The sequence below is a fragment of the Geotrypetes seraphini genome, chromosome 19 (assembly GCF_902459505.1).
Source record: "Geotrypetes seraphini chromosome 19, aGeoSer1.1, whole genome shotgun sequence".
In the NCBI taxonomy this organism is placed as follows: domain Eukaryota; kingdom Metazoa; phylum Chordata; class Amphibia; order Gymnophiona; family Dermophiidae; genus Geotrypetes; species Geotrypetes seraphini.
In genome coordinates, this window is record NC_047102.1 from 24,581,029 (window position 1) to 24,603,505 (window position 22,477).

The 22,477-nt window shown below is 41.8% G+C and overlaps 1 protein-coding gene across 4 annotated transcripts in view; it reads left to right on the forward strand.

Annotated features, from left to right (window-relative positions):
• Positions 1 to 22,477, forward strand: part of SAAL1 (serum amyloid A like 1) — a 67,287-nt gene that overhangs the window by 23,327 nt on the left and 21,483 nt on the right. For all 4 annotated transcript variants that reach the window (XM_033928812.1, XM_033928808.1, XM_033928809.1 and 1 more), the window contains exons 3-8: positions 2,991 to 3,086; positions 5,687 to 5,770; positions 8,944 to 9,023; positions 17,999 to 18,058; positions 20,281 to 20,396; positions 21,895 to 22,081. In XM_033928812.1, coding sequence (XP_033784703.1) covers positions 2,991 to 3,086; positions 5,687 to 5,770; positions 8,944 to 9,023; positions 17,999 to 18,058; positions 20,281 to 20,396; positions 21,895 to 22,081 — 623 coding nt within the window. The remainder of the gene's footprint in view (positions 1 to 2,990; positions 3,087 to 5,686; positions 5,771 to 8,943; positions 9,024 to 17,998; positions 18,059 to 20,280; positions 20,397 to 21,894; positions 22,082 to 22,477) is intronic.

Genomic DNA, 22,477 nt, shown 5'->3' on the forward strand with positions numbered 1-22,477 from the left:
TTAAATTTACATCCTCTAACCGGAGGAGAAACAAAATTCAAGTTTGAGCTTCTCTTATATCTATTGGTTGAAAAGGAGAATAGGTCAGTTATGTATTTGGGGGCTAGGCCGAATAGTACCTTAACCCTTTCAGGACCAAGGGACATATTTGTCCCATAACTTTAAAATCCTATAAATTTTGATTGGGATAGTCTACAGTTCTAAATTTGATATGTACGGATTCCATAGGATACTGCCTTTATGTAAACAAACTGGTTCCGACATTCATTCATTAGCGTCGTTGCCAGATTGACGAGAAGATTCACTTGCCACACTGTCCATAAGCCAGAAGTGTGATTTTTAAAAAAAAAAATAATGATATTTCACAAAAAAAATCAATTTTTTGGCATCTGCAAGCCCTTTTTACCATAAAAATGTCGTCAAAACCACAAAAAGTGGCCTACGATCCTTATGGTCCTGAAAGGGTTAAAGCAAAAGCAGCCAAATTTAAACTTCACATATGCCTCCATTGGCAGCCAATGCAGCAGTCGATAGGAGAGAGTTATATGATCGAACTTCTTCAACCCAAAGATCAGCCTGACTGCCGCATTCTGCACTAGTTGTAATCGCTGCATATTCTTCTGGGAAATTGCCAGATAGGTGATATTGTAGTAATCCAGTTGGCTCAGTATGAGGGATTGTACCAAGATTGTAAATGATGATGCATCAAAATATGCTCTAATGGACCAAAGCTTCCAAAGAGTCCACCTGGTCTTTCATGGTTAGGCCCTGGTCCAGCATTACGCCCAGAATCTTCATAGTGGGTTGAATAGGGTAACTAAGTTTGTTGATGCACAGTGGTGTTTTAGTATCTAGTGGGTGTGACGAAGCTATGAAGAATTTTGTTTTTTCTGAATTAAGCTTCAGGCTAAATTCAGTCATCCATCGTTCATCAAATTTAGTGCTTCTGTTGCCATGGGAGTAACTTCTGAGAGAGAGGTGGTGTATAGGATGATGATCGTAAAGTCGTCTGCGTAACTGAATAATTTTATCCCTTGTTGGGACAGTTGCGCACCTAATGATGACATGTAAACATTGAAAAGCAATGGGGATAGTTTTGACCCCTGTGTGACGCCAGATGGATTACTTCAAATGTTCGAGAGATTGTAATTGAAACAAACTTGATAGGTGCGGGACATAAGGAAGCCTCGGAACCAGTTTAACACCTCTCTTCTGATACCAATTGCATCTAAGCATTGTAACAATTTCCCATGGCCTACTAAGTCAAAGGCGGAACTCATATCAAATTGCATAATCAGGGCTTTAAGGCCCCTACTAAATAAGATCCAAGATGGCCGCAATTACTGTCTCAGTGCTAAACAAAGGTCTGAAACCAGATTGAGTTTCATGTAGGAGAGAGAACTGATCAAATTATCCCATCAATTGGGTGTGTACTAATCCTTCCATGATTTTTACAAAAAATGGAATAGATGCTACTGGTCTGTAGTTGGTTACTAATGCTAGTGATTCTTTATGATTTTTTGGAATTGGGGTTATTATAATGTGACCATTATTAGTAGGGAATTTTCCATTTTTTAAATTTCCGGTCAAATGATTCAACAATGTTAGTTTAAAGTCTAATGGGGCTGTTTTCATAGTTTCTGGGAGACAGGAGTTCAAAAAGCAGTACGATTTAGTGTACTTGTATAATTTGATGTAATTATTCCATTCTAAATCTTGAAAGGAGTTCCAGACCATATCCGCTGGTGTTTCATTTCCTCGTCTGTTAACTATTTGATGCTCATATATGTCGTTTGCCGAGCAGTTATTCCTTAAGTTTTTAATTTTTGAGTCAAAGTGCTGTGCTAGATCGTTTGCTGAAGGTAATTTGATGTTATGCATGGGTTGAGTGTGGCGTGTGGTATCAAATAAATTTGTAACCAAGTTGAACAATTCTTTTGTATTGATTCCTTTCGAGCTAGCATTAGATGAGTCAATTTTGGATGAGTAGAATGCTTTATGTTTATCTTTTATCAATTGTTTGTAGATTTTTATGTTGGATCTCCAGATGTTCCGATCTGACAGTTTTCCCGATTTTTTCCAGATCATTTCCATTTGTTTCCAGATCCTTACTACTTGTTTCATTTTTTAAAGTTCAGCATCAAACCATTCATTATGTGATGCACGGGGAGGGGCCCAAGGCCAAGATTGGCTCAGACACCTAAGGCCCCTCCCAAAAGAAAAAGCCCCCCATCCCGCCAATGACTGCCCTTCCCAACGAGCAATGACGAACACGGCATACTCTCTGCAACTCATGCAATTAGAGCTGCTCTGCCCCAACCAGACAGTAGAAGCCCACAGCACTATTAATTTGAAACAAAACTTCACCTTAGCAGCCAGATAAGATTATGCACCAAAATACACCTTACGCCCTATGCCTAAAATCAGCCCAGGGCTATATTTAGATTTATGAATGCCAGTCTTCAAAGAACCCTGGGTGAGATTGTTGTATTAGCTACTTTAATATTGTACGTGCTTTACTATAAGGCCCTAGAACGTCAGTTTCCATTTTAAATGTAGCCACTGGTTGTAGGGTTCCTGAGTTGATGTGTCTTAAATAGTGCTGTATATAGGGTTACCATATGGCTTCAGAAAAAGGAGGATGGATTGAGACATCCAGGTTTTACTTCCACTGAAAGCAATGGAAGTAAGGAGCCATATGGTAACCCTATATGTGGTGGAGCAGACGTTCTCAACCCAGTCCTTGGGATACATCTAACCGGTCAGATTTCAGCATGTCTACAATGAATATGCATGAGAGAAATTTGTATACATTTCCTCTATTGTATTCTGATATTGTCACCTTCTACAGTCCAGGACCTGTAGAAAAAGGTTGTAGCCTTCTAAAGCTAGTCAAAAAATGTATTTAGTCCATTAAAAAAGGTATAATTTATTTTTGATTATCATCGCTTGGCGAATACTTCACCATTTTCCTTTGCCATTCTTCTAAGGTCATAACTTCTGTAGAGGATGGAGAAATGCTGACAGATCTCAATGAAGAAATGGAGAATGAAATTTGCAAAATATGGGACATATCAGTTGATGAGGTATGATGTAGACCAGTGGTCTCAAAGTCAAACCCTTTGCAGGGCCACATTTTGGATTTGTAGGTACTTGGAGGGCCTCAGAAAAAAATAGTTAATGTCTTATTAAAGAAATGACAATTTTGCATGAGGTAAAACTCTTTATAGTTTATAAATCTTTTCTTTTGGCTAAGTCTTAATAATAATATTGTCATTTATAGCTAAAGAGACAAATGATCAAGAAACTGTTTTATTTTACTTTTGTGATTATGATAAAAATACTGAAGGCCTCAACATAGTACCTGGCGGGCTGCATGTGGTCCCCAGGTCGCGAGTTTGAGACCACTGATGTAGACAATAGATTCTTAAGAATAGAGAGTTAGGGCCTCTTCTATTAAACTGCGCTAGCAGTTTCTAGTGCGGGGAGCCGCGCTGAATGGCCCACGCTGCTCCCGATGCTCATAGAGTTCCTATGAGCGTCAAGAGCAGCGCGGGCCATTCAGTGCGGCTCTCTGCGCTAAAAACTGCTAGCGTATTTTATTAGAAGAGGGGGTTAAAGTTGCCCTCTAATGATATGAGGTTGCTTTTCTGATCTGTAAAATCTGTATTTTTGGTTTCAGTGGCAAGACACCCCTATCTGCTTCCTATTTGTTATTGAACAAGACAAAAAATAGAACCCTAAATGGAGGAGGTACAACAACAAGCTAACAAATGAAAGAACCTCCCTCACCCCAAGAAGTCTACAAAGATTAGGGAAAAGAGATGAAGTCCAACTCCAAACTAAGCAAAGAATGAAAATAATTCTATAATTTAATTTAAGAGTATTAACCGGACAAGCCCTCAGTCACACAGCAACCTCTGGAAACTCCAGGGAAAAGCTGTCGCGAATTTACACCCAGAAAGTGCATTAACAAAAGGCATCCATAGTTTGCCTACTTTAATTAACATCCTGGGTACAGTGGCTGACTGGCTTTCCAAGCACAGGCTGAAACTTCAACCAACCAAATCAGAATCTCATGTTTTGTTTTGTTTTTGCAGACATCAAGTCCCAAGCCCTCTCTGCTTTCCACTCATCTATAGAACTCCTGCAACCATTACAGATTCATTCTTTTGGTTACTTCTTATGATATGGAACAAGCTCCCTATCATAATTTGCTTGGAGAGTTCTTTGAAAAATTTTCAATTTCTTAACATCTTTCTAGATCAGATGCTTGGCTTATGCATTCCTGCCAGCAGGTGGAGACTGAGAATCATTGACTTCAATATGCCTTTTAAGATCCCTATGCAGTCCATAACCACCCAGTATTTCTCAGTCTCCAGCAGATGGTAGACATGTGTAACCTGTGCAGTCCAGGTCCAGTGAAGTATGCTGCTAGCTAGTTAGACCCCTGAAGGGGCATTTTGATTGTTGTGGAATAAAAATAAAAAAGGAAGGAATTTTATTTAAAGACAAGAAAGACCAGCTCTAATTTGGGAACCTCACAAGAGCCAGACTTGGTGGTTAGGGTCATTGTGGCCCATTGAATATCCAGTTATGCTAGTATTCTATAAAGGAAAGTAGGTCCTGCCTTTTTTTATATAACATGCACCTATCGGGCAACTTCTGGGCACCTATATATATATATATAGGTGCAAAACTTTACTTATCCTCTTCACGAAGGATGGGAGATCTGTTTGCTTAGTCACAAAGGTTTAATACCTACCTCTGGGTAAATATCTTTTTTATTGGCTGCATGGTTCATCCTTTCTCCTTTCAGCTGTTGGAACCATAAGCTTTCATTCATTTCTTCTCTTTCAAAATACCCTTTCACACCTGTTACACTGGCAGTTCTGAGTCCAGGATCCATACATCACATTTTTCTCTGGAACCTTTTGTCATGGGCTCTACATCGAGCCATCAGGCACCGCTCTTATTATTATTACTACTATTACTATTTATTATTTATAAAGCGCTACCGGTCTTTTATTGTAGACCACTGCTTCCCTAACCCCTCCCTACTGGGCTGTGAACGCTGCCTCTTTGGCATCTCAGACCCTGGCCAAATTGGGGTAAAGAAGACCCAATCTGGAATCAAACTGAGCACCTTTCCTCAGACATGCATAGCACTTTCTAGTGAGCCTCCTGGTCACCCCAGTGTTCATATCTTAGGAGACTAATTTATAATCTGCAATAGCTTCTATGTGACACAGTTTGCTGGTAATTGCATAATTGCTCAGTTATTGTGTTGGTATGTACATAAGGAATACATACAGCTTCTGTTTCTCCAGCCAGTGACTAAACCGCCCGGCCATACTGTGTACCTTTTTATAGAATTCGTCTGGGAGTCGATATAGCAAGAGTTGGAACAACTAGGAAACAGAGATAAATGCTGATCTACAGTCTTATTATAAATGGAATTCATAAGCATGCAGCCACCACACTTTTGCTGCTTTAACTGGTTTTGTCCCTTGCTTGATTGCAAATTCAGTGAAACAGTTGTGTGCCAACATTAAAAATCCCAAACAATTTACATTTTAGCTTTACGTTATAACATCAGATGCTTTGTGTGTTTGCTTCACAATAAAAATGTTGGAAACAAACAAAAAAAAAAGATGCTTTAAATTTTGCATAAACCTTTTTACAGGATGTTGCCTTATTTCTCCAAGACTTCAGTACACCCGAGACGTTTCTGCGTGTGATTTCGAATTCCAGGTGTCCCCGCCTCACAGTAAGTAGAGATTGTGGGAAGGTCCTGTCCTACAGAATTAGCGGCATTAGCAGGAGGTGCGTTTCATGGGTATGCACAGAGCTGACGGGAAGCTGTGCACAGTTTCACAAAGTACACACACCAAGTAAAAACAGTCACGCTCTCTCAGTTAACTGCTTTTCAGATTGATTTTTAATTTAAAGAAGTATGATCATGTTACTGATTTTTATCGTCAGCTGCACTGGCTTCCAGTTGAGGCACGGGCCAAATTTAAGCTCGGCTGTATTTGTTTTAAGGCACTAACAGGTTCAATTCCCGAGTATCTTATCAAATCTTTTATTATTACAAACTTTAAACATCCTAGAAAAACTCATTCATTGTTTTCGTTCCCTTCTGTGAAAGCATGTAAATACAAGAAATTTCAGAAACGATTGCTATCTTTCCAGGCAGCCTCATGGTCTAGAGATTTAATTCACACTCCCAACTTCATATCAACAATTTCGACGTGCCTTAATGTATCTTTTCAGGGAATACTTCGGAAGTTAGAAATCGGATGTCTATTCATTTGTATTATTAGTCTTTGGGAACCGCATATAATTTAATGGCATTTGCGGTATACAAGTGAGTTTTATGTTATGTTATAATTCTTCTGAATATTTGATGGGAGTTATGTACAGAATAAGTTTATGAACTATCACAGAAAGGTACTGTGACTGGAACTCAGATCCTGATGAGCTGCTCTTAGAGAGTCAGCAAAATGATAATAAAGCAGCTGGATAACCCCCCCCCCCAAAAAAAAAAAAAATAAATAAAAAACCAAACAAACCCAGAAGAAGGCCTAATTGTGAAATCTAGTGCATATGTTAACATTGTGGCCTGGATTCTATAAACTGCGCCGGTATAGGCAGCTGCCTAGAAACGGCTGTCGATAGCATGCCAATCACGCATCGGCACTGTTAGAATTGCGGCCGTTTTTAAAACGGGCGCCTTAAACATAGGCCAGCATTTTGCAAGCCTACGTTTAAGGCACATGTTTTGTGCCTACGGAAGCACGGTCGCCTAAGGCCACTTCTGGCGTAAATCGCGCCCACACTGGCCTAGACGATTCCGTAGGAGTGCGAACAGTGCCTTCAATGTAGATATTATTCGCTGCATCAATTGAAAAAAAAATATGTGCTTCCCAATTGGTTAGTTAGACAGCGGTAGGATGCCTAGCATCACCTAACTTCAGGATGTCTTTACTAGAATCCGGGCCTGTGTGGTTTTCAAGCAGTAAATGGCATATCCCTTTCTTTTGCTATGTATCCAAAGTGTACCAATTGCTAATGTGTAAAAGCTCGTGAAAGACTTTTATAATAGAAATCCCGAATGTAATGTAATGTAATAATGATGAATATTACTTCCTGGATATTATCTATCAAGTAATGTAGCCTTTTAGATATCACAGGACTGTGGATTATAGATATAAAGTTCTGCTCAACTGCTACCAGAGAAATCATAGTAAAATTACTAACCTGTATATATTTTTGCCAAAATAAGAACATAACATATACTTTTTAAAATTATACAGACTACACATATGAAATACTTAACAGCGGCATTTATAAGAAAATCAGGTCATGTTCATAAAATACAAATGATTTGTAGACCGTGATAAAATTAACCTGTCTCTTCTTTTCTTTGTGTGCCGCGAGACGCCAGTGGGGAGGAGACACGCCAGTGTCAGCTGACTGCCTACAAGATGTTCCTCTTGCAGCAAGAGGCCACGTCCTGTAGGCAGTCAGCCAGCACCTGGAGTCCTCTCGCACCCCCCTCATTGCGTAGTAATAGCAAGTTCAGGTCCCCATCTGGAGGGCCTCCATGCAAGCGCGGATGTCGACACGATGACGTCACGCATGCACATGATGTCATCGTGTTGACTTCTGTGCCCTCCAAACACAGCCCCGAGTTTAGTGTGCCCTGGCTTCAAAAAGTTTGCGAGACACTGGTTTAGACATAAATGGCAGAATGACAATTAACTCGGAGTATTCTTTTACTAATCTGCACATTTTAAGAATGAAGACAGATATCCTCATCCTGATCCATATGTTTAGGGTTACCAGACTTCCGGGTGGACTTTCCAAAACCCGGGTTTTGGAAAGCCCCGACAAGCTCTGGCTGCATCTGGAGGGCCTCTGCACATATGTGGATAACATCACACACGTCCACGCATGCTCCAGGCCCTCCAGACGCAGCTGGAGCTTGTCCAGAAGAAGAGAGGAGGCTTTGTGGAGGTGGAATGGGGCTGGGTCATGTGTCCGGGGTTTTCCGGACAAAAATATGGTAACCCTACATATGTTAGAGATGTATTGAGGCTCATCTTGTTACATTTCAATGTGTGCCAGCCTTAAAAATAGGAAAAATACTAACTTTAATGTTTTTCATTGCATCAAATACATTAATCAACCATAGTGTAAATAAAAATGCCATTCATGTGATTTTTTTTCATTCTGCTTTAATTTTCACATTTGCTGTCTCTGCTTTTGGTTAAAAAGTACAGTTTGTTTGGGGTATTCACAATATTGTTGAAATGCACTTTGGGGCTAATTCTATAAAGGGCACTTAATTGGCAAAATACCCTTATTATGAAACTGTTTTTATTGGCAAATGGAATAACAACTCACAAGCATAGAATACAGATAAGGATTATAAAGCAAAAATACCCTTAATAGCCTCAATAACTGGTTAAAAAAAAATAAAATAAAATTGAGTGATAGGCTTATATCTGATTCTATAAAAGATAGACGCCTATCGTATGATGCTTAGCAGCACCTAACGTTTAAGTGGGTGTTTCTAAGGATGGAGCGTGATTCTCCAAAAACTTAGGTCCCTGAAAAGTAGGCCTGATCTACATTTCAGGTGGCTATGTTTTTACACAGGTGCCATTAGCCGCGGTTCTGTAAACGGCGCCTAAGTGGGATTGACATGCGGCCAGTACCATTTTTCTAGACACTGGCTGATTTAGGCGCTGTTTATAGAACGAACCCCTTTTGTCGCTTTTTCAGTGTATTATTTATACTGCTTTGAGTCTGTCCACAGAAATGCTATTGTTATTCATTTATTGAAAAGTATTACATTTTCAATTTAAAAATCTTTCAGATTTTATTGTAAAAAGGTTTAAGTATCTAATTTTTAAAAATATTTCTGTTGGACAGGAAATATGTGTGGGGATATTAGCTAATATGGCCTGTTTCCAAGAGCCTTGTGTATCCATTAGTAATAATGAAGACCTGGGGTAAGTTCTGCTACCATAATGTAATACATGTTCTATAGCAGTGGTCTCAAACTCAAACCCTTTGCAGGGCCACATTTTGGATTTGTAGGTACAGTGGTGCCTCGCATAACGGACGCCTCGCACAGCGAACGCTGCGCACAACGAACTTTATGTCTTGATCCGTACAACGAACTTCGTTTCACACAACGAAGTCGCCCGAGCTGCATCCTTCCGCGCAGGCACTGCGCTTAACTGCCCTCTCTCCGCCTGGTTCCCTCTTGCCCCCCCCCGACTCCCCGACACGATCGGGGCAAAAAGGAGCCCAAGCCCTCTTGCCCCGCCGATTCCCCAACTCCCCACACAATATCGGGCCAGGAGGGAGCCCAAGTCCTCCTGGCCACGGCGACCCCCTAACCCCACCCTGCACTACATTACGAGCAGGAGGGATCCCAGGCCCTCCTGCCCTCGACGCAAACCCCCCTCCCCCCAACGACCGCCCCCCCCCCCCAAGAACCTCCGACCGTCCCCCCAGCCGACCCGCGACCCCCCTGGCCGACCCCCACGACACCCCCAACCCCCTTCCCCGTACCTTTCTGTAGTTGGCCGGACAGACGGGAGCCAAACCCGCCTGTCCGGCAGGCAGCCAACGACGGAATGAGGCCGGATTGGCCCATCCGTCCCAAAGCTCCGCCTACTGGTGGGGCCTAAGGCGCCTGGGCCAATCAGAATAGGCCCGGGAGCCTTAGGTCCCTCCTGGGGGCGGGGCCTGAGGCACATGGGCCCAACCCGACCATGTGCCTCAGGCCCTGCCCCCAGGAGGGACCTAAGGCTCCCGGGCCTATTCTGATTGGCCCAGGCGCCTTAGGCCCCACCAGTAGGCGGAGCTTTGGGACGGATGGGCCAATCCGGCCTCATTCCGTCGATGGCTGCCTGCCGGACAGGCGGGTTTGGCTCCCGTCTGTCCGGCCAACTACAGAAAGGTACGGGGAAGGGGGTTGGGGGTGTCATGGGGGTCGGCCAGGGGGGTCGCGGGTCGGCTGGGGGGGCGATCGGAGGTTCTTGGGGGGGGCGGTCGTTGGGGGGAGGGGGGGTTTGCGTCGAGGGCAGGAGGGCCTGGGATCCCTCCTGCCCGTAATGTAGTGCAGGGTGGGGTTAGGGGGTCGCCGTGGCCAGGAGGACTTGGGCTCCCTCCTGGCCCGATATTGTCGGGGAGTTGGGGAATCGGCGGGGCAAGAGGGCTTGGGCTCCCTTTTGCCCCGATCGTGTCGGGGAGTCGGGGGGGCAAGAGGGCTTGAGCTCCCTTTTGCCCCGATCGTGTCGGGGAGTCGGGGGGGCAAGAGGGCTTGAGCTCCCTCTTGCCCCGATCGTGTCGGGGAGTCGGGGGGGCAAGAGGGCTTGAGCTCCCTCTTGCCCCGATCGTGTCGGGGAGTCGGGGGGGGGGCAAGAGGGCTTGAGCTCCCTCTTGCCCCGATCGTGTCGGGGAGTCGGGGGGGGGGGGCAAGAGGGCTTGAGCTCCCTCTTGCCCCGATCGTGTCGGGGAGTCGGGGGGGGCAAGAGGGCTTGAGCTCCCTCTTGCCCCGATCGTGTCGGGGGTGCCAGGGACCACACGGAGTCACCCACCGTACCACCCGATTCGGGTAAGCGCAGGTATCGGTGGGTGGCTTATTTGCGGGGGGGTGCCTTATTTTACATTTTTTTCTAAAAAGGGGGGGCTGTCTTATTTGATGGCCCTGCCTTATCATCGGGGAAACACGGTAGAAAAAAAAAAAAATGAACAGTTAAGTCCCAGTTTTTGCCGCTGAGACTCTGCCCTCTCTCACTGTAAAATTAGACTCTACTTAGTCTGTCTTTAAATTTAAAAAATGTGTGTTGTTTTAAAAAACAATTATGTTTTTAGATGTATCTAAATAAAAATAATAACCAAAAATTTATCTTTTTTATGTCTTCTTAGCATATTTTATGCTACAGAACGAATTATTTTTTTTAACATGTATTGTTATGGGAAAACGCGTTTCACACAACGAACGTTTCACATAACAAACTTGCTCCTGGAACGGATTAAGTTCGTTGTGTGAGGCACCACTGTACTTGGAGGGCCTCAGCAAAAATAGTTAATGTCTTATTAAAGAAATGACAATTTTGCAAACTCTTTATAGTTTATTAATCTTTCCTTTTGGCTAAGTTTTAATTAATAATATTGTAATTTATATAGCTAAAGAGACATATGATCAAGAAACTCTTTATTTTACTTTTGTGATTATGATAACCATACTAAGGGCCTCAAAATAGTACCTGGCGGGCTGTGAGTTTGAGACCACTGTTCTGTAATCATTGGTAGAACAGATTGTTGGTTCAGAATGATTTTTATGGATTGTAATTTTGTTCGTCCCCCCAAAAACCTGAATTATGGCAAGGCTAGCACACTGTTTCCCTGGAACGCGATCATGTACAGCTTCCTCAGGTTCCAACTTTGGATTCAGTGCCTTAACATCTGAGCCATAGCCTGCATCTAACGATGCTTGGAGAATTCTGTGTTGCCAAATAGAAATCATATGAATGGGCTTGTTCCTCTGTGACTTTCTCAGCTGATTTCACGGGAGTCGGGTTAAGCACAGGTGCCGTAAAATCAGACTGAGATAATTTACAAAACTGTTCACCCGGGTAGACAGTGGGATTTTAGCTGGGGGGGGGCGTTTAGGTTGGAGTGGAAAATGGGCACATGTGCATCCACTGTTTGAATAGTTTCTCGCATTTCACTTGTCCTTATTTCACCAATAGGTACAAAAAAATACATGGTCTCTTTTAGTGCATGTTCTTATGTTCTTATGCTACGGGGATTCAAAGAGGGACTGGATGGATTCCAGAAGGATAGGGGGATTGAGGGATACAGATAAGGGTAGATAAGAGTATGGAAAGAGTATAGATAAAAACAAGGGGGCTATAGGGCTAAATCAAGATAACATGACAGGTCATGGACCTGATGGGCTGCTGCGGGTGCGGACTGCTGGGCACGATGGACCTCTGGTCTGACCCAGCGGAGGCAAATTCTTATGTTTCTTATGTTCTTATGTTCTTTGTTGGTATGATAGCGTGGTGTAGGATGTGTGAAGGAAGAACTTGTGATTGATAGACATACACTCAACACACTCTTCTATAAGTCTTAGCTGCTCTGATGTCACGCAGTGAAAGCTTATTCTTTACAGGCATCTGGTGCCTAGAAGCTGTTCTACAATACAAGTGTAACCTGGTATCGGGGTACATACTGTGAGTATATAGACGCCTGCAGTGCCACCAGCCATGTTTCTACATATCCAAAAAACATAGGGGATTTAAATCCCAACAATTGTTTGGGATAGGAGAGGAGACAAATAGTTAACATAAACAATATCCCTCGCCTGTCAAGAATCTGATACCAACAGATTTGGAAACTGTTACTCATTTCGCAAAAAAAATGTTCTTAAATTTGCCCCCTCTTCTATTAAACTGCGCTAGCAGTTTTTAGCGCAGAGAGCCGCACTGAACTCTATGAGCGTCGGGAGCAGCGTGGGCCATTCAGCGCGGCTCCCCGCACTAGAAAACTGCTAGTGCAGTTTAATAGAAGAGGCTCTTAGTGTGCTCATAGATACTTCAACAGGGCACCATACAGCGATACGAAGTCGCTAATAACGCATAAATTCTTAATCACAGCACATTATATTGAATGCTAAGGCTCCTATTTGACGTTAGAATGTTCATAAAGCTCTTGAAACAAAGATCACTCATCTGAGCTGGTAAGTCTCAGCTTCAACACAGTCTGGGTTTCGCTAGAGCTACGTCAGGAAGCCGAATAGGAAGCCTCCTTTATTTATTTTTCTTTATCTGTTTCTAGAGGGTGGCGCCTGAGTCCTCTAGCTCTGACACTCCTGATTTGAAAAAAGATGGTACACTTCTCCCTCCGTATTCGCGGTTTCAGCAATCGCGGTTTCGATTATTCGCTGTTTATAGCTTGCTGTCTCCTCTCCCCCCCCCCCCAAATTACGTCAGCTTGCATAGAGAAATTGCCGATTCCCAGCACTTTCTTCACCGTGTTTTGCCTCTCCTTCAGTAACAGGCCAGGTCTCCCACCGTGTTATTCGTGGTTTCACCATATTCACGATGGTTTTTAATAGAACATAGGATCCCCCTCCCTTTGTCATTCTTTCCCTTGTTCTCTTTCTCTCTATCAATTGTAGTTCTAACCCTTCTTTCCTTTTGTTCCCGTTCGTCAATGTCTTTGGTCTGTTTCTGTGTAAATTATATTTTATTTGGCACATTGTTTTGGTGTTTTTGTACACCGCCTAGAAGGCTTGATTGGGCGGTATAAGAAATTCTAATTAAACTTGAAACTTGAATAACATATGAAAAAGTTATTTGCGGTTTTTCTGTCTTTGCAGTTCTGTGGCAGCTGTGCCCATGTGAATGCCACTATATGTTTATGCACGAAGGCCCAGATTCTATAAATAGCACCTAGATTGGCATGCCTAGTCGATCTAGGTATCTAACTTAATTTTTTTTTAATTGGCTTTATCAGCACTGATAATTGAAAGCGCCATTAAAAAATGATTTAAAAATTTGCCCCTCCTTTTACAAAACTGCGCAAGAACTTTTAAGCACCGGCCGGTGCACTAAATGCATCTGTGCTGCTCCGCCGTTCATAGAGCGTTCAGCATGCCAGCGCTAAAAAAACTTCTTATGCGGTTTTATAAAAGGGAGAGTCAAGTACGTTTTAATTATGAACTTTCAGATACCTGGAGCAATCCATCCGGTGTGCCACAAGGGTCTCCGCTATCTCCATTGCTCTTCAACGTCTACATGTCCTCACTAGGCACGCAGCTAACGCAGTTAGGGATAAAACTATTTAGTTATGCAGATGATTTTACGATCATCATCCCATTCGTTAATTCTATCTCTGAAACTATTCCTAAAGCTTCAGAAGCCATAAACGTGATGGAGCACTGGACGACAACCTTTAGGCTCAAACTTAATTCAGAAAAGACAATTTTCTTTGTTGCTTCGCCACATCCGCTTGACACCAAATCACCACTATGTATCAATAATCTTAATTACCCTATCCAACCTACCATAAAGATACTAGGTGTAACTTTGGATCAGTGCCTAACCATGAAAGACCAGGTGGACTCCTTGATCAGAAAGGGATTTTTCACTCTCTGGAAACTCAGATCCATTAAAGCTTATTTCGATACAGCGGCATTCAGAACCCTAGTCCAATCCCTTGTACTGAGTCTACTTGACTACTGTAACATCGCCTATTTAGCAATTTCCCAAAAGAACATGCATTGTTTACAATTGATGCAAAATGCAGCGGTCAAACTGATCTTTGGGGTGAGGAAGTTTGACCACGTGACACCCTACTACCGGCAGCTGCATTGGCTGCCAATGGAGGCGCGCGTAAAGTTTAAATTTGCCTGCTTCTGCTTCAAAGCACTACACGGACTTGCCCCTAAATATATAACTGACCTTTTCGTCTTCTCAGCCAACAGACACAAGAGAAGCTCACATTCCAACTTTGTTTCCCCCCCAGTGAGAGGTTGTAAACTGAAAAAACACCATGAACATCTTCTCTTGCACCAAGCAGCATCATAGGGTAAAGACCTAGAACAATTGCTTTCGCCCACTACTTATGAGGAATTTAGGAAACGTCTGAAAACACACCTGTTCCTAAAGTATCTAGACAACTGATCCTCTCTTCTCTCTCCCCTCTATAGCGATTAACTTGTTCTATTGATCACTCTCTCCTCAAAAATGGATTTCCTGTCCTATTAACCCTCTTTCTTCCTCCCCTCTTAAAGTCAATCAATTTGTACCTTTGCTTAATCTTTGTAAACTGCATAGAACTTCACGGTTTTGCGGTATATAAGCTGTTATTATTATTATTAATAATTAGCTGGTGGGCACCTACCACTTTGTGGTTCGGGGGCAGGTTCGGGGTGGAGTTTGGGCGTGGATTGACTTAGGCGCCTACTTTAGGCACACTCATTTAGGCCAAGAAAACCCTGGCCTAAATTGCGGTGCACCTAAGGATTCAACGTCTGCTGTTAAGAACACTTCGGCACCTCTAGGCACGATTCTATAAAATAGCACTTTGCGGTTGATTTGACAACCACGCCAAATAATGTCTAGGAGTTAGACGCCATTTATAGAATCAGGGTTTTTGTCATTTGTGTGCATCCTTGCAGAATAATGCTAGCATTCACATAAGTTATGCTGCCACTTCCATTGTAATTGGACATTTATCCATGATTGTGCAGGTGTTCTGTACCTTCACACATGCAAAGTGGCACCTATGTGCAGATGCCAGTTGTAGAATTGTGTATATGCCTAGGAATTTCCCATAGAACTTTAGTGAGATCTGTGCTGGGTGAGACTGGAATTTAAAAGCGGACCAGAAGAATTTCTGTAATGAGACTTCTGTGAGTGAAGTGTGAGTGAGTACTTCATCTCTGGCTGTAGTAATTTTAATAATTCTACACAAGAACAGATTATTCTGCGAAAGCAGATTTAAGAAAATTCCAGCTCTGTTTAAAATACTGAACTGTAGAGTAAATTTCTTCCAGCCCTGTCATTCTGATATCAGCCTGCTCATTCCTCCCATCCCCCCCCCTTATGAACCCGGGAATCTCATGAACATTTTTAAAGGTTCTTGTTCTATTCAATATCCAACAGTTTTTTTCCGGGGCAATTTTTGGATTATTAGTTGATATTCTCCTTCTGGGAGTGATGTTGGTGTTTATAATTCACAGTTATTAGTTTCTGAGTTCTTCTTGGCTATTTGTCAGACTGATTGTACTTAGGACTGCACAGTGATTCCTTTTTCTTTATGTTAGATTCCTTTGCACATCCAGGGGGGGTTGGAGGGGTGTATTATTTATTTAGAGGTATAAATTTCATAATATTCTATAATATTGATGAGTATAATATAATATCATTACTGTTATAGGTTAAGAAGGGATTTAAAATTTTTATTGTAATATTTCTGATGTTAATAGTGTATTTTCATATAGTTTTTTTTTTCTTTTCGATTTTTCAAATGTATACATTGTCAAGTTCAAAATATCAATAAAGAAATTTAAAAAAAAAAAGGTTCTTCTGCTCATTCCCCCCATCCCCCCTTATGAACCCAAGGATCTCATGAACATTTTTGAAGGTTCTTGTTCTATTCAATATCCAACAGTTTTTTTCCGGGGCAATTTTTGGATTATTAGTTGATATTCTCCTTCTGGGAGTGATGTTGGTGTTTATAATTCACAGTTATTAGTTTCTGAGTTCTTCTTGGCTATTTGTCAGACTGATTGTACTTAGGACTGCACAGCCTACTTATGCTACAGCCAAAAGTCAGTATGTCTGTCTCCACCTGCTGGTAGAGGAACATTAACCCATTTGTTTCTGTGCCAGTCTGGAGATACTAAAAGAAAGAAAATTAGCAGGTAAGAACCTAATTTCTCCTTTCAGGTTCATTTTATAAATAGGCAAGCTACATTACATTGTGCTTGTTAACCGTGTAACCACAAGCTCAACGCGGTTTACAAAAGACTATTAACGATAAGCATAGTACAAAAGGAATTAATTAATCAGATACAGTGGAACCTTGATTTACGAGCATAATTAGTTCCAGACGCATGCTCGTAAACCAAAATACTCGTATATCAAAGCGAGTTTCCCCATAAGAAATAATGGAAACTCGCTTTGATACGTTCCCACCCCCCCGAGGCCAGCGGTGCTGCTCCCCTCCCCCCCCCCGCTTGCAAAGACCCTCCTCCGTGTGAACTGCCACCCCCCCGCCCGAATAACTTGAATTTACCCCCCCTCCGTCTGGCACCGGCACGCAGCCCACAGGACATGCCGGTGCCGCTTGAAGACTTCCTTCCTCTGCCGGGCCTTGAGTATGCATCTGCGCATGCTCAAGGACTTCTAATTCTTCCTCTCGCCGAGATTCTCAGAGAATCTAGACGAGAGGGAGAATTAGAAGTCCTTGAGCATGCGCAAATGCATGCTTAAGGCCCAGCAGAGGAAGGAAGTCTTCAAGCGGCACCGGCACGTCCTGTGGGCTGCGTGACGGTGCCAGATGGGAGGGGTAAGTTCAAGTTGTTCGGGCGGGGAGGTGCAGGTTCAAGCGGGGCGGGGTGAGGGGGGGGGCTTTGTGAGCGAGGGGGAGTGATGCCGGTTATCGAGAGGGGGGGTGCTCGCAAATCGAGTCAACACTCGGTTTGCGTGACAAGTTTTACAAGAATGTTTTGCTCGTCTTTCAAAACACTCGCAAACCGAGGTTTGACTGTACTTGGAAAAAAGATAAGTCTTCAGCTGTATTATAAAATGTTTATAAGAATAAGCTGTGAGCACTAACGCTCAAAATTCTTTGTTGTGAGAGGCTGCTTGGTACGCTAGTGTATGATCAAGACATTTTTTACTTCTACAGACTTGGACAGAATGAAAATTAAACAAAGGATGAGTTTTTCTGCTGTGTTTATATGAAGCTAAGGAAAATTTATTGACCAAATATAGAGGAGCTGATCCATACAGTACCTTATAGCAAAAACAACCCAGCTTAAACAGCACCCGAGCTTCCATAGGATGTGACATGGTCGTATTTCTTCAGGCCGTAGATCAGCCTGACCGCTGTGTTCTGTATTAGTATCAGTCTCCCTAATTTTTTCTTAGTGATTGTCAAATAGACAATGTTGCAGTAATCAAGAAGACACAGTAGCAGTGACTGTACTAACAGTCGAAAAGCAGCAAATTCAAAATAGGATTTAATAGTTCGTAACCTCCATAAGGTGAAATAACTTTTACAAACTACCGCATCTATCTGAGTCTTCACAGTGAGATGCTGATCCAAAACAACCCCTAATATTTTAATCGTTGAATGAATTGTATATGAAGTTCAATTTATACTAATGTTCTTCTTGAAACGTGGGCATGAGTGGTTCATAGATAAGAGATGTCCCTCTCCTTTCTTTCAGGGAACTGCTGTTACTGCTGCTTTGTGATTCAGACCCTCCAACGTTGCTGGAAACAAGCAGGTATTGCATGCTGTACTATAAAGCCCTTCCGTGCTGAAAGATCTTCATCCAGTCAAGCCATTGGCTTTATTTTTACCACCCCTTACAGGTTTTTCCAATCTTATTTTAATTCATTGCAGATACATTCAGTGGATCAGGGTTTGGTACTCCTAATATAAATATTTTTTTTAAGATCCAAGGAACATTTCATAACTGTTATCATAAAAGATCTATAGATCTGAAATGCAATGGTGCTGTATAATAAGATATCTCTTTAGTGCATAAGTGTTTGCCACATAGAATTGCTAACTCTGTTTGTGCGACTTGGCAATCAATGATGGCTTTTGCATGCTGGGTTTTTATCTCATTTACTGTGCAACACTTGAATTTCCAACATCATGACATTTGGTATGTATTCACATGCTATCAAGTATACATTTTGGGGTCACTATTCATCCAGCGGCAGTGAGCATTTTGCTGACCTCCGCTAGTGTTATTCCTGAATGCGGAGCTGGCATGCATTTGGCTGCAGGCAATTCTATAACTTAAAAGGGGGCACACCTAGTTTTAGTAGACTACTTCATTGTGACTAACATGGGTGCCAAAATTTACACTGGATTTCAGCAGTTGTAAGTCTGTTATGCCCTTTATAGAATAGGGCCTAGGAAATTGGAAGCCTGGGCGTCCAAGTATTAGATGAAATTTAAGATGGACAAATGCAAAGTGGTGTACATTGGGAAGAATAACCTGAATCACAGTTACCAGATGCTAGGGACCATCTTGGGGGTTAGCGCCCAAGAAAAGGATATGGGTGTCATCGTAGACAATACGATGAAACCTTCTGCCAAAAGGCAAACAAGATGCTAGGAATTATTAAAAAAGGGATGGTTAACAAGACTAAGAATGTTATAATGCCCCTATATCGCTCCATGGTGCGACCTCATCTGGAGTATTGCGTTCAATTCTGGTCTCCTTATCTCAAGAAAGATATAGTGGCTCTAGAAAAGGTTCAAAGAAGAGCGACCAAGATGGTAAAGGGAATGGAACTCCTCTCGTATGAGGAAAGACTAAAACGGTTAGAGCTCTTCAGCTTGGAAAAGAGACAGCTGAGGGGAGATAGGGTTGAAGTCTACAAAATCCTGAGTGGAGTAGAACGAGTACAAGTGGATCGATTTTTCACTCTGTCAAAAATTACAAAGACTAGGGGACACTCGATGAAGTTACAGGGAAATACTTTTAAAACCAATGGGAGGAAATATTTTTTCAGTCAGAGAATAGTTAATATATGGAATGCATTGCCAGAGATTATGGTAACAGCAGATAGTATAGCTGGTTTTAAGAAAAGTTTGGATAGTTTCCTGGAGATAAAGTCCAAAGTCTGTTATTGAGAGAGACATGGGGGAAGCCACTGCTTGCCCTTGATTGGTAGCATGGAATGTTGCTACTTCTTGGGTTATGTCTAGGTATTAGGAACCTGGATTGGCCACCGTGAGAACGGGCTACTGAGCTTGATGGACCATTGGTCTGATCCAGTAAGGCTATTCTTATGTTCATATGATTAAAAAAAACTGAACAAGAGAAGGAAAAGTAATTACAATACCATTTGATAGGACAAAGTACATCTATCATATCCAAGAACAGTCACAGCTGTAGTTAAAAGGAGGTGGAGATACAGGGAAACAGAGGGAGGATAGCACTAATGGGTGTGTGTGCAAAATGGGGAAATAAGGGGAAGGAAGGTTCCTGTTTTGCTTTTGATACAATAACATTTACACACATGCACGCCTTTCCATTAAAAAACCTTTAAAATATCTTTCTGTATAATATGAATGCATTTTTACTTTGTTCCTCCAATAAAAATGTTTGAACATAAAAACAAATAAATGATCCACATAAATACATCTAGGGCCGGAACCTCTAGAAACCTTAGGGTTCCGACCCTAGATGTATTTATGGGGATGATTTATTTGTTTGGACATCAGCTCTCCACAAATTCTTTGTTTTTCTGTGGAGCGAATAGGGTCAGTTTCTTTTGGTGTTCTGTAGAAGGGTAGGAAATTTGACAGATGTGTATGTTAGTGTACAGCAAACTGGATCGTCCAAACTTTAACACGAATACAGCCAAGAATTATCAGTTAATAAAGGTCCACATCACTGGACTTCAGGCTGAAAAATCAAGGCCTGTATTTTTGCAGTGCCTTGGACGTGTTTACAGAACTTATGTACCCATTTCTGCTATCCAGGTTACTGCTAACCTGCCTCTCCAGGCTTGAGGTAGCCAGTATATGGGTTGAAAGAATTCGAAAGCATCCATCTGTGCATAATGGTGTTTGTTTCATCATGATGAGCTCCACAAATGGTAAGGTTGCTGATTTTAAAGCTGGAAAATATTTGCACTAACTGTAAACTGCTGAAGTTAGCAGTACTTTTGAAAATCTTACTTCTGTACTCTTCCCAGCAGCCATGGCCTGAGGGTTACTACTGTTTGGGAATGTACTAAACTTTTATGCATATAAACAGGAAGTTGTGTTGGAACAAAGGACCTGATGCTGGCAAAAGACTGCCTGTTTGGTGAAGTCACATCTGTTTTGTTGATAACCGCTAGAGACCTTAAGAAATAAGATTGCAGGAGTTGCGGAGATTGAAGCAGGACTTGCGTGGCGGGAGGGGGGATTAAAGAGTGACAAACTGGAGCAAAATATAGGAGTTGCAGAGAGAGGCCCGATGCTAGCCCCAAACCACCAGATTTCATGCATATAATGCATGTGGGTTATACATGCTTGTTTTTACATGTTTATGCAATTTAAGATGCTGAATATGGTGCCCAAACTTTGGTACCCAAAATTGTAAGGAAATATACCACTTATACTAGTGTTACAACCACATAAACTTCTTTTTTCTTTTATATTTTTTTATCAGCACTTTCAAAAAGTCATAAAACTGTTCTTATCACTCAGGAAAAAGCCTCAGAATAGGAGCCCATGCTCAGTCTTAATCATAGACTTAGCTTTCAGCGTGGTATTTTCCGCTCCGTGGTTCCAATCATTGGCTTAAAAAACCTGAGACTCAATTTTATTACTAAATAATCTAAAACGCTTTTATCATAAATATCTTTATAAATCTTTGAAATAACTACTTCTTTATAATAGCTGTGGTATTATAAAGAAGCTATTATAAAGAAGTAGTTATTTCAAAGATTTATAAAGATATTTATGATAAAAGCGTTTTAGATTATTTAGTAATAAAATTGAGTCTCAGGTTTTTTAAGCCAATGATTGGAACCACGGAGCGGAAAATACCACGCTGAAAGCTAAGTCTATGATTAAGACTGAGCATGGGCTCCTATTCTGAGGCTTTTTCCTGAGTGATAAGAACAGTTTTATGACTTTTTGAAAGTGCTGATAAAAAAATATAAAAGAAAAAAGAAGTTTATGTGGTTGTAACACTAGTATAAGTGGTATATTTCCTTACAATTTTGGGTAGCATATGTCTCAGAGCCACTTCGGGTGACAGTTTTTGAGTTATTGGCCCAAACTTTGGTGCCATTCCAAGATGTGAGCCCAACTAAATTGGCAAAGGAGCCAATTAAAGCCACCAGTTGGGTGCTAATTGGCGCTAATCTGCTCCAATTTGGAATTGTTTGCACATTTTTTTAACATTATTCTGTTAATGTGCACTCAATTCCAAACTGGAGCAGATTAGCACCAATTAGCACCCAATTGGTGGCTTTAATTGGCTCCTTGGCCAATTTAATTGGATTGGCGCGCACTTTTGGGCACCATATATAGAATCTGCGGGTTAATGTGCCAGCAATTCTGGAGTTGGCTATATGATTTATTTTGTTTCCCCCTTTTCAGTTGAATTGCTGGTGAAAGTGGGAGAGGCGGTGGACAAACTCTTTGATCTGGACGAAGACCTCATGCTAGGGTGGATTGAAGGTGGTGGCCAGGAGTTGGATGGGCAGCTCAGCAGTGATGGTGAAGATGAGAAAACTTCAGCTTTGGAGCTTGTGCCCTGTATTCTAGAAGCAGCCAAACAAGTCCGGTACAAGTGCTTCATTTTGTCATCACCTCATGTTCCAGCACTAGGCTATTGCCTTATCTTAGAAAAGCTTTTCCTTTCAAAATTAATGTAAAATCCTGGCCCCTATGCTTGATGGGGATACTGGTTTGCTCATTTGGAAACCAGTAGTGGCAAAGTCACCATGGACCAACGCAACACCTATTTATTTAAAAATAAATTCTAAGAGGTTTCCATAAAAAAACGTTTCGTATACATTTTCTAGCCGCCTGATATGTGTATATCATGGGCTGTGCACACAATATATCCCACACTTTTAAGCAAAATTATATTTCAGTATAAAGCTTGTAGAGCAATATTTCCTCTTTCAAATAATACTGGTTAGAAAAATATTCAGGCAGACTCTTTTTATCATTGACC